Below are 13,106 nucleotides of genomic sequence, written 5' to 3'. Positions count from 1 at the left end.
ACGAATGGAAAACAGCTTTATACACAACCAGGGGAAACTATGAGTAGAGTCATGCCATATGGCCTCACAAATGCTCCCGCTTTATTTCAAGCCATGAATTAAATATTCCAAGACATGCTGAACTCAGCAACAATGTATGTATAGTCCTATTTCGGTGTTTACTTCTCAAGGAGACTACCCCCTGCCAAAAGCAACTACAATGTCAGTAACACAGAGTTACTATCTATCAAGGCACTAGAGGATGGGAGGCATTGTATGGAGGGGGCCCAACATCGATTTCAGGTCATCAAATATCATTGAAATTTAGCCAATCCCCGCCAAGCCCTATAAACTTTATTTTTTACACGATTTCATTTTACAGTATCCTAATGCCCAGACGCCAAGAACAGCAAAGCGGATGCACTCTCACACCACCATCACACCATGTACAAGCCACCAACACCAGAACCCACCCTCCTGCCCTCCATTGTCATTGCTCCTATTATGTGGGATATCATAGAGGTTCTGCCCCCTAACATACAGTGCGTACATTTAACACAGAATCATGGAATGGCTACACACCTTGTATATTACTGGGCACCCTGGGATAAATCGTACCACCAGGATCATATAAGGGGCATTCTGGTGGCCCACAATGGTAAATGACAATAGGGGATATGTCAAATGTTTGTGTGCAAGTTCGAACACCACGTCAGCACCCTTACAGTCTTCTACAACCACTCCGCCTACCACAACAAACTTGGCCCCACATAGCAGTGGACTTTATCACGGATTTTCAAGCTCATAGGGAAACCCCACTATGCTATTGGCAGTGGGTCAGTTCTCTAAGACCTGCAAATTTATGCCCCTGAAAGGTCTCCCAGCTTCTCTGAAAAAAACTAAACTTTTGATGGACCATGTATTTATAAATTACACGTTGCCAGAAGACAGATCTCAGATAGAGGGACTCAGTTCACTTCCTGAGTGTGGCACTCTTTCTGCACCCTTCTAGGAATAAATGTAAATCTAACATCCGGGTACCACTCCCAATCTAATGGCCAAGTGGTATGGGTTAATGAGGAGTTAGGATGGTACTTAAGGACATAGTAGGTAACAACAAAGGTGGAGTGAATTTCTTTCTTCCCATGGTCTGGGAAGACTTTGTACGTTCCAGCAGTAAATGACTGGAGAGGAACAGAGCTGGGTGAATAGACATAACATCCTAGACCTCTCTATCCTAGGAGTTGTTACATCAGAACCACCCCAATCGACCAGCACCCAGACCCAGGGGATGTCCCCATAGAAAAACACCTGGAGGTGTTCCTAGGAGGGTGTCTTTTGTAACAGTTCCAGCAATGTTTCCTCTGACACTCCACCAGAGGGAACAGTCACCAGAGCTTTAAACCCTTCCAGGTCATAGGGACTTCCTGTTTTAGCCTTCTTAAGCAATGCTCACGCTAATCACAACACAGAGTATTGTACGTTTCTTCTACATACCAAGCCGTTTGTTCTTTGCCGTTACTGGGTATCAAACCTGTTTTGTTTTTTCCTTGACTACAATTTACTGGTTTCTCTTGTATTAGATTTTTTTGCTTCATAGACTGTTCTACTCGGTGTTTGATTCTTTGCCTGTTTACTGGTTTTGCTTTTGTATTTTTGATTTGGCATTCATCTTTCTGTGCTTTTCTATTTCATTTTGCTTATGGATTCCACATGGCCTGCCTCCGATTTGACCTTACATTTCTCTAGGTAGGGACAGACCTCCTACTCTCAGTGCCTTATTTACATGAAACTTATTTTGATGGTCCCAGCGACACCTCCAAAGCCAGTTCAATGCACATCCCTCACCATGCACCATTATTTCAGAACTGATCTGAACACGTATACTTTTTTCCTTTACGTGAATAGTAATGGTCACTAAGTAATATTTACATTGTATTAACAACGGCTGCAGGTGAGTGACCTTGCTGGACAAGAGTCCAGATCCCCTGCCTGTTCTTTTGTCTTGGACCTGGAAACACTGCTCCTGCTCGAATACTTTGGTTTTTTCCACTCCACATGCATTCACATGCGCACAAACAATCATACACGATTCTTCTTCATAATTCCAAGTCTTTCTTTGCACCCTCACACACTAAGCTCTACAGTGTTGCCAAAACCCAGACTCGTCATACTTCTCTCTCTCTCTCTCTCTCTCTCTCTCTCTCTCTCTCTCTCTCTCTCTCTCTCTCTCTCTCTCTTTCACACTCAATGGTCTGGCCCTGGCTGACCTCACCGAATTAATAACGGTCTACCAACCAGCCAGAACTCTCCGCTCCTCTGGACATACCTCTCTGGTCGCTCCCAAGTGCAAATATAAAAAGTTATATAAAAAGAGGCCGGTCATTTGCCGTCCAGGGACCAAAGCTGTGGAACTCACTTCCAGCACACATACTGTGCTGAATGTTTTTAAATCGCAGTTGAAAACTCATTTATTCAGACAAGCTTTTAACACGTAGCCCCTGATTCAACTGCTATTTTATGTACATTGTGTTCTTATATTTTATTGTCTATTTTTTGTTTTACTGGAAAGCGCCTTGTGCTCCTTTTGTTTGTTGTAATGCATTTTATAAAAAAAATTGGATTGATTAATTTATTGAATAATTGACAGTAATAGTAATGATGTGTGTTGTTATTGATTGCACAACATTAACTAATGAATGATCTGATTTTTTCTCCAGGGTCTTTTACTGAAGCAGCAACTTGTTCAGCACTTAATTTTGTAAGGATTGTTTTCCTATTTTGGATTGCTGACCATCCTAAATCGTTTAAAGGTATGAACAAAAAAATTGACATTTGTAACATTCATTGTAAAGATAAGAAAAACAACAAAAAACTATGAGATATAAAATAGATGTATTAGTTATACAACCTCAATTCCAAAAGAGTTGGGAAGCTGTGTAAAACATGTAACATAAAAACAGAATGCAATTATTTGCAAATGCAATAGACCCATATTTTATTCACAATAGAAAACATATCAAATGTTTAAACTGAGAAAATGTACCATTTTAAGAAAAAAATAAGGTGATCTGGAAATTGATAGCAACAACACGTTTAAAAAAATACATCAAGTAGCACCACATCTTCTTTTAACAAGTTTGTAAATGGCTGGGAATTGAGGAAACCAGTTCCTGGAGTTTTGGGAGAGAAATGTTGTCCCATTTTTACCTAGAATCTTGTTATATGATTCTAACTGCTCAACTGCTCTAACTGTAGTATTTTTTGTTGTAATTTTGTCGGATTTCATTAAAGGTTAATCATAGTTAATAGTCTATGTATAAGAAACAACATTGCCCAGATTATTTACATAAATAAATATACCAGAAGCTACAAAATGGCTGCGTAATGGTAGCGACAATGGCTTCTGCACAGAGAGAAGGTAAGTGCCACAGGGATGCAGGAAGTGTGGCACAGGGATGCAGTGTCTTGTTCCCTTTGGGAACTAGGGTTACATACGTAACCTAGAGATGTTCCCCATTCGGGAACTTTGAGCTGCGTCAGAACGCTTTGGGAACGAGGTGTCAAATCATGCCACACTGACCAGACCCTGCCTAGTGTGTGAGTGCCTCAACACCCGCATGAAGGACAGAGGAGCCTGGAGTGGCTCTGAGGTCAAGATCATAAAACCTGACAAAGGTCAGCGGGGTTGACCAGCGTCGCAGATGTCTTGGAGTGAGCCTTGACCCCGAGTGGAGTGGGGAGACCAGAGGACTCATAAGATGATAAAATGGCATCCACTTCCCACTGCTGAGAGTCTGCTTGTTGGCAGAAAATCCCTTCTTGTTAGGGCCATAGAAGAAAAACAGCTGCTCCGACTCCCTCCACGGACTCATCCTGTGGAGATAAGTGTTCAGTGCTCGCAGCCAGTTCTGCTTTTCCTGGTCAGGGGCTAGAAATGGAGGAGGACACTTGCAGCACGACATATCGTGCGGGAGCCGTAGGCACCTTAGGTACGTACCCAGGTTTCGTGTAAAAAAACGCACCGGACAAACCAGGGGCAAATTTCAGGTAAGACGGGGTCATGGACAGAGCCTGTAGATCCCCAATCCTTTTCAGGGAGGAAATCACCAAGAGGAAAGCCTCAGCCCCAGAGCTGAATCCCTCGCCATCTCACACAGCAGGTCAGCCTGGTATGCCCGCAACACATTCATCGTGCCGCATTTCCTAAACCATACTAAATTTGCGCACAGCGAATGCGCGGCAAAGGTACGGGCCGCTTATGGGGTCTTCCAGGACCTGGACACCTCGGTGTGTAGGCCGGGAATCATCGTGGACAATTCTCCCTCCTTGGACTAAGAAATATGGAGCACCACGTTACACGAACCGGGAGAAGGAACCGCCGAACAAACATTTACCCCAGGAAACGGGAGCTCGGCCAGCAGCCGGGAGCGCATAGCCACATGGATAAAAATGCTAATAGCCGACTCCATCGAAAGCCTAATAAGCAAGTTCAAAAAAAGCGGGGCTAAAAGGAACATGCAGACGGAATCCTGCTTGCATGTAAGCTCATGACTGCACAGATACACACACACCACCGTGCAGCCATTTTGTTGCTCCTGGTCATCGCAAAGTCACCTGCCGATGACGTCACGACTTGCCTATTGCCCCTATTGTGTGTGGACAACGTGGGGGCGTTCCCGAAGCATTTCGATGCAGCTCAAAGTTCCCGAATGGGGAACAAGACATTTGCACAGCTGCAGGTGCATAAAAAATTTTATGTTTTAATTTTTTGTTATATTAACAAGTTACAGTATAGTGTTTGTTAACTTCATTTAGGTTTTTTAAGCTGAAAATAATTATATAAAATGAGCTATATGTAGGACTTATTAAACACTAAACTAATCACTACACACTGTGTCCCCATTATATTGCAGGTTCTTTTTACCAGTTAATAAATCGTTTGGCATTTGCACTGCTATATGTTGTGATAACTGCTGTTGCTTATTTATGTGAGTATACAGCAAACCATTACACAATTACCACCTGCACGATCTTTCATTCTTATATAAGAGAAAAGTTCAAAAGAACATTTAGAAATATACAGAAAACTTTTAATTTCTCTAAGCAAATCTTTTGATAATTGTGTATAAAGCACTATGTATTTGTGTAATGTATGCTAACAATTTTGTGTGTTTTTCTAGCTATAATTGTGGATTTCTGGCACAAAACAGGCACTGCAGTGAAACCGATCATACCTTTTCTAGTTCTTATTCTTCTGTATGTTATCGATGCAGGTAGGTGTTCAGATATTTATTGTTACATATTAATCTATTTTTATATTTTTATATAGTGTTTGTGTGTGTGTGTGTGTGTGTGTGTGTGTGTGTGTGTGTGTGTGTGTGTGTGTGAGTGAGTGAGTGAGTGAGTGAGATAATAAATTGAATGAGGCTGATACTATGTAATTACTAAATGTTTTTAACAATTTCTACAAACCATAATGCAAATCGAATATCAAATGTTGTAAGTCTCAGATTCACCATCATATACGACGACAGAGTCATCTCATCTTATCATCTCATTTCTTATAAAACAATCTTTACTGGACATTTCTAAAGTTATTGTTTGCTGCTTTTTAAAGATGTCTAATTTTATTCTTTTTGAAGGCATATTTGTGTGACAGCAGGTCTTTTTAATGCCTTTACACAGAACTGTATGTTTAAAATAATTAATAATATTTGAATTACTTCAGAACAAGCAAATAGTTCTGTACTGATTCACTTATAAATGTACAGTGAGGAAAATAAGTATTTGAACACGCTGCTATTTTGCAAGTTCTCCCACTTAAAAATCATGGAGGGGTCTGAAATTGTCATCGTAGGTGCATGTCCACTGTGAGAGACATAATCTTTAAAAAAAATCCAGAAATTACAATATATGATTTTTAAACTATTTATTTGTATGATACAGCTGCAAATAAGTATTTGAACACCCGAGAAAGCCAATGTTAATATTTGGTACAGGAGCCTTTGTTTGCAATTACAGAGGTCAAACGTTTCCTGTAGTTTTTCACCAGGTTTGCACACACTGCAGGAGGGATTTTGGCCCACTCCTCCACACAGATCTTCTCTAGATCAGTCAGGTTTCTGGCCTGTCGCTGAGAAACACGGAGTTTGAGCTCCCTCCAAAGATTCTCTATTGGGTTTAGGTCTGGAGACTGGCTAGGCCACGCCAGAACCTTGATATGCTTCTTACAGAGCCACTCCTTGGTTATCCTGGCTGTGTGCTTCGGGTCATTGTCATGTTGGAAGACCCAGCCTCGACCCATCTTCAATGCTCTAACTGAGGGAAGGAGGTTGTTCCCCAAAATCTCGCAATACATGGCCCTGGTCATCCTCTCCTTAATACAGTACAGTTGCCCTGTCCCATGTGCAGAAAAACACCCCAAAGCATGATGCTACCACCCCCATGCTTCACAGTAGGGATGGTGTTCTTGGGATGGTTCTCATCATTCTTCTTCCTCCAAACACGTTTAGTGGAATTATGACCCAAAAGTTCTATTTTGGTCTCATCTGACCACATGACTTTCTCCCATGACTCCTCTGGATCATCCAAATGGTCATTGACAAACTTAAGACGTGCCTGGACATGTGCTGGTTTAAGCAGGGGAACCTTCCGTGCCATGCATGATTTCAAACCATGATGTCTTAGTGTATTACCAACAGTAACCTTGGAAACGGTGGTCCCAGCTCTTTTCAGGTCATTGACCAGCTCCTCCCGTGTAGTTCTGGGCTGATTTCTCACCTTCCTTAGGATCATTGAGACCCCACGAGGTGAGATCTTGCATGGAGCCCCAGTCTGAGGGAGATTGACAGTCATGTTTAGCTTCTTCCATTTTCTAATGATTGCTCCAACAGTGGACCTTTTTTCACCGAGCTGCTTGGCAATTTCCCCGTAGCCCTTTCCAGCCTTGTGGAGGTGTACAATTTTGTCTCTAGTGTCTTTGGACAGCACTTTGGTCTTGGCCATGTTAGTAGTTGGATTCTTACTGATTGTATGGGGTGGACAAGTGTCTTTATGCAGCTAACGACCTCAAACAGGTGCATCTAATTTAGGATAATAAATGTAGTGGAGGTGGACATTTTAAAGACAGACTAACAGGTCTTTGAGGGTCAGAATTCTAGCTGATAGACAGGTGTTCAAATACTTATTTGCAGCTGTATCATACAAATAAATAGTTTAAAAATCATACATTGTTATTTCTGGATTTTTTTTTTTAGATTATGTCTCTCACAGTGGACATGCACCTACGATGACAATTTCAGACCCCTCCATGATTTCTAAGTGGGAGAACTTGCAAAATAGCAGGGTGTTCAAATACTTATTTTCCTCATTGCATAATGTAATCGTATGCATGTTCGATGAGGGTTTTTACACTGGAATAAGGGCACTGGTGTATAAAACACTAACTTCTGATTTGAGTTGTTTTGTTTGAAATATAAATACCATTTGTGTGGTTATTATTTATTTTCCAGACCTCTAAATTAAACTTTTCATAATCTTTTATTTTCAATACAGTATGCAGTAGAATAATTCTTCAAAAAATAACAGGCTGGAGTTACATAGTTACAGAATCCAGCAATATACTGCGAATGATTCTCATAACTTTGATATTTGGAGTTCAAACTTTCGGTAAGTACAGATTTTTAACGTGGATTGACGTTTATTTTTATGTTTCACTCTAATGGCTAATTTGTTTTTGTGTGTATCGAATGCATGGATAAAAATTCAATTCAATTAATTTTTATTTGTATAGCGCTTTTAACAATGAACATTGTCTCAAAGCAGCTTTACACAGATAATGTGGTGATTAAAAGTAAATATGTTCTTTGTAAGTAAGTTTGTCCCTGATGAGCAACTGTGGCAAGCAAAAATTCCCCGAGATGGCATAAGGAAGAAACCTTGAGAGGAACCAAGAAACCAAGAGGGAACCCATCCTCATCTGGGTTGCACCGAATGTCCATTTGAAGCAGATATACAATGTTGCGGGGTTCAGTGATGATGATCAGAAGCGAACTGTATCCTGAGTCAGTGCAGCAGATAGTTAACATTAACTACAGTCCAGTCCATAACCCAGCCATTAGGGGGGCACAAGCCAGTGTACTCTTAGTGCCGGTCCCAAGCCCGGGTAAATGGGGAGGGTTGCGTTAGGAAGGGCATCCAGCGTAAAACATGTGCCAAATCAAATATGCGGATCACAAATGAGAATTTCATACCGGATCGGTCGAGGCCCGGGTTAACAACGACCGCCACAGGTATCGTTAGCCGACAGGGTACCGGTGGAAATTGGGCTACTGTTGGCCGAAGGAGGAGAAGGAGAGGAGGAAGGCGTCTACAGAGACGGCAGGAAAAGGAGCAGTGTAGGAGAGTAGAGGTTCGGGTTGGTACTTTAAATGTTGGTACTATGACATGTAAAGGGAGAGAGATAGCTGATATGATGGAGAGGAGAAAGGTAGATGTGTTGTGTGTTCAGGAGACCAAGTGGAAAGGGAGTAAGGCCAGGAACATTGGAGGTGGGTTTAAACTGTTTTATCATGGTGTGGATGGGAAGAGAAATGGTGTAGGGGTGATTCTGAAGGAAGCGTACAGTAAGAGTGTAGTGGAGGTGAAGAGAGTTTCTGATAGGGTGATGATCGTGAAGGTGGAAGTTGAAGGGATGATGATAAATGTCATCAGTGCCTATGCTCCACAAGTTGGCTGTGAGATGGAGGAGAAAGAAAGATTCTGGAGTGAATTAGATGAAGTGGTAGATGGTGTACCTAGGAAAGAACGATTGGTGATTGGGGCAGACTTTAATGGGCATGTAGGTGAAGGGAACAGAGGTGATGAGGAGGTGATGGGTAGGTATGGTTTTAAGGAGAGGAATGTGGAAGGGCAGATGGTGGTAGATTTTGCTAAAAGGATGGAAATGGCAGTGGTGAACACGTATTTTAAGAAGAAGGAGGATCATAGGGTGACGTATAAGAGTGGAGGAAGGTGCACACAGGTGGATTATCTTCTGTGTAGGAGATGCAACCTGAAGGAGATTGGAGACTGTAAGGTGTTGGCGGGGGACAGTGTAGCTAGACAGCATCGGATGGTGGTCTGTAGGATGGTTTTGGAGGCGAAGAAGAAGAGGAGGAAAGTAAGGTTTGAAAGAAGAATAAGATGGTGGAAACTGAAGGAGAAAGAGTGTAGTGTGAGGTTCAGGGAAAAGGTCAGACAGGGGCTCGGTGGTGGTGAAGAGGTGCCGGATGATTGGGCAACTACTGCAGGAGTGATGAGGGAGGCAGCTAGAAAAGTACTTGGTGTGACATCTGGAAATAGAAAGCAAGACAAGGAGACGTGGTGGTGGAATGAGGAAGTGCAGGAGAGCATTAGGGGGAAGAGGTTGGCAAAACAGAAGTGGGATCGACAGAGTGATGAGAAAAGTAGGCAGGAGTACAAGGAGATGCGGCAGCAGGTTAAAAGGGATGTGGCGAAAGCCAAGGAAAAGGCATATGAGGAACTGTATAAGAGGTTGGACACTAAGGAAGGAGAAAAGGATTTATACCGATTGGCCAAGCAGAGGGACCGAGCTGGGAAGGATGTACTGCAAGTTAGAGCAATAAAGGATGGAGAGGGAAATGTGTTGACTAGTGAGGAGAGTGTGTTGAGAAGATGGAGGGAGTATTTTGAGCAGCTGATGAATGAGGAAAATCAGAGAGAGAGAAGGTTGGAGGATGTGGAGTTAGTGAAGCAGGATGTAGATAGGATTAGTAAGGAGGAAGTGAGAGCAGCGATTAAGAGGATGAAGAATGGAAAGTCGGTTGGACCAGATGACATACCGGTAGAAGCGTGGAGATGTTTAGGAGAGATGGCAGTGGAGTTTTTAACCAGATTGTTTAACAGGATTCTGGAAGGGGAGAGGATGCCTGAGGAATGGAGAAGGAGTGTGCTGGTACCGATCTTTAAGCATAAGGGAGATGTGCAGACCTGCAGTAACTACAGGGGAATTAAGTTGATCAGTCACACCATGAAGTTATGGGAAAGAGTAGTGGAAGCCAGGCTGAGAGAAGAGGTGACCATCTGTGAGCAACAGTATGGTTTCATGCCGAGGAAGAGCACCACAGATGCCTTATTTGCTTTAAGGATGTTGATGGAGAAGTATAGAGAAGGACAGAAGGAGCTGCATTGTGTATTTGTGGATTTAGAGAAAGCATACGACAGGGTGCCGAGAGAGGAGTTGTGGTATTGTATGAGGAAGTCTGGTGTGTCAGAGAAGTATGTGAGGGTGGTGCAGGACATGTATGAGGACAGTGTGACGGCAGTAAAGTGTGCAGTAGGTACGACAGACTGGTTCAGGGTGAAGGTTGGACTGCATCAAGGATCGGCCCTGAGCCCTTTCCTGTTTGCAGTGGTGATGGACAGGTTGACGGACGAGGTCAGACAGGAGTCTCCCTGGACTATGATGTTTGCAGATGATATTGTGATTTGTGGTGAGAGTAGAGAGCAGGTTGAGAAGAGCCTGGAGAGGTGGAGATATGCGCTGGAGAGAAGGGGAATGAAAGTCAGTAGGTGTAAGACAGAGTACATGTGTGTGAATGAGAGGGAGGGCAGTGGAGTGATGCGGTTGCAGGGAGAAGAGGTGGAGAAGGTGGAGGAGTTCAGGTACCTGGGGTCAACAGTGCAAAGTAATGGAGAGTGTGTTAGGGAAGTAAAGAAAAGAGTGCAGGCAGGGTGGAGTGGGTGGAGAAGAGTGACAGGAGTGATTTGTGATAGAAGAGTATCTGCAAGAATGAAAGGGAAAGTTTATAGGACTGTGGTGAGACCTGCGATGTTGTATGGATTAGAGACAGTGGCATTGAGTAAAAGACAGGAGGTGGAGCTGGAGGTAGCAGAGCTGAAGATGTTGAGGTTTTCGTTGGGAGTGACGAGGATGGACAAGATTGGAAATGAGTTTATTAGAGGGACAGCACATGTAGGATGTTTTGGTGACAAGGTGAGGGAGGCGAGATTGAGATGGTTTGGACATGTGCAGAGAAGGGACATGAATTATATTGGTAGAAAAATGCTGAAGATGGAGCCACCAGGTAGGAGGAAAAGAGGAAGGCCAAGGAGGAGGTTCATGGATGTGGTGAGGGAAGACATGCAGGTAGTTGGTGTAAAAGAGGCAGATATAGAGGACAGGGTGGTATGGAGACGGATGATCCGCTGTGGCGACCCCTAATGGGAGCAGCCGAAAGAAGAAGAAGAAGAACTACAGTCCAGTCCATCCTCAAAGCTCACGTTCTTACTCCGGAATTTCATGGAACCACCCAAGGCGTTGATGAGAAACCGTCCCAAGCTGCACAGAGTGGCCTCCAGTCGAAGAGAACACTATCCAGAGGCAGACCAGGATGAAGTGGGAAGATCCACGGAGGGGAGAGGGGCTGGAACAGTGGTCACTGGAGCCTCAGGAGCATGTTTAACTCGACCGAGAGAGAGAGAGAGAGAGAGAGAGAGAGAGAGAGAGAGAGAGAGAGAGAGAGAGAGAGAGAAGAGGGTGACAGGAAGAGAAGGATATGGATTATTGAGTGTCCTTATTAATGTATGAAAGTAATGTCACTGTGCAGTTTGGACTCCGGCAAGACTCGCTATCGCAGCATAACTAAAAGGGAGAACCAGAAGGTAACACAGACATGAGGATCTCTGGGATAAGAGACGACCCACCACACTACCGTCAACAAACCTGAGTGAACACGTGAATGTGAGGGGAGGACAGCATACAAATATCCCAGTTCACCAAACACTCTATATCCATGATCCCTCCAGATCTGAGCCTTTACCTAAGAAAAAAATGGCTTGACTAAATAAATACGTTTTCAACCTCGACTTGAACACTGAGACTGTGTCTGAGTCCCGAACACTGATTGGAAGGCTGTTCCATAACTGTGGGGCTTTATAAGAGAAAGATCTGCCTCCTGCTGTAGTCTTCATTATTTGAGGAACCAACAGATAGCCTGCACCTTTTGATCTAAGTAGGCCTGGAGGATCATACTGGTACAGAAGTTCACTCAGATACTGTGGTGCGAGACCGTTAAGTGCTTTATACGTCAGTAGTAGTATTTTATTATCAATGTGAGATTTGATTAGGAGCAGTGTAGATGATTAATACAGGGGTGATGTGGTCATATTTCCTAGATCTAGTGAGGACTCTTGCTGCTGCATTCTGAACTAACTGAAGCTTATTTCTGCACTTATTTGCACACCCAGACAGTAAAGCGTTACAGTAGTCTAATCTAGAAGTAACAAAAGCATGAACTAGATTTTCTGCATTCTGTAACGACATCATATTTCTAATTTTAGCAATATTTCTAAGGTGAAAGAATGCGATCCTGGTGATATTATTCACGTGAGACTCAAAGGAAAGACTCAGGTCAATAATCACACCAAGGTCTTTGACAGCCGTACACACTGAAACAGAAACACAACCCAGAGATGCTACTTAATCGGAAAGTTTGCTTCTAGCTGCATGTGGTCCTAGTAAAAGTACTTCCATCTTATCTGAGTTGAGCAGAAGAAAGTTATCGAGCATCCACTGTCTAATGTCCTTTACACACTCCTCAACATTGTTAAGCTGATCTCTTTCATCTGGCTTTGCTGAAATATACAGCTGTGTATCATCAGCATAGCAATGGAAGCGAATCCCATGTTTATGAATAATTTCATCAAGAGGCAGCATATATAAAGAGAAAAGCAGAGGGCCTTAGACAGATCCTTGAGGAACACCAAACTTTACCTAATAGAATGTGGAGAACTCACTATTTACATCAACAAACTGATAGCGATCAGTCAAATAAGACCTGAGCCAAGAGAAAGATGTTCCCTTTATTCCAACAACGTTCTCAAGTCCAGCAAGTAGTATAGTGTGAGCAATGGTGTCAAAAGCTGCACTAAGGTCGAGCAAAACAAGTAAGGAGACAAAACCCTGATCAGAGGCCAATAACGGGTAATTTACCACCGTAACTAGCACCGTCTCTGTGCTATGATGAGGCCGAAATCCTGACTGATACATTTCAAAAATATTATTCATAAGTAGGTGTGAGCAGAACTGCTGTGCTACAACCTTTTCTAAAAATTTTGGATAT

The 13,106-nt window shown here is 43.0% G+C and overlaps 1 protein-coding gene across 2 annotated transcripts in view; it reads left to right on the top strand.

Annotated features, from left to right (window-relative positions):
* LOC310734359 (uncharacterized protein) overlaps nt 1-13,106 on the top strand; it is a 133,117-nt gene that overhangs the window by 38,779 nt on the left and 81,232 nt on the right. For both annotated transcript variants that reach the window (XM_083556270.1, XM_083556269.1), the window contains exons 6-9: nt 2,700-2,792; nt 4,896-4,970; nt 5,163-5,255; nt 7,537-7,650. In XM_083556270.1, the coding sequence (XP_083412396.1) occupies nt 2,700-2,792; nt 4,896-4,970; nt 5,163-5,255; nt 7,537-7,650 (375 nt within the window). The remainder of the gene's footprint in view (nt 1-2,699; nt 2,793-4,895; nt 4,971-5,162; nt 5,256-7,536; nt 7,651-13,106) is intronic.

Source organism: Silurus aristotelis (assembly GCF_946808225.1).
Source record: "Silurus aristotelis genome assembly, chromosome: 12".
Taxonomy (NCBI): domain Eukaryota; kingdom Metazoa; phylum Chordata; class Actinopteri; order Siluriformes; family Siluridae; genus Silurus; species Silurus aristotelis.
This window is presented reverse-complemented; position numbering and strand designations above follow the sequence as displayed.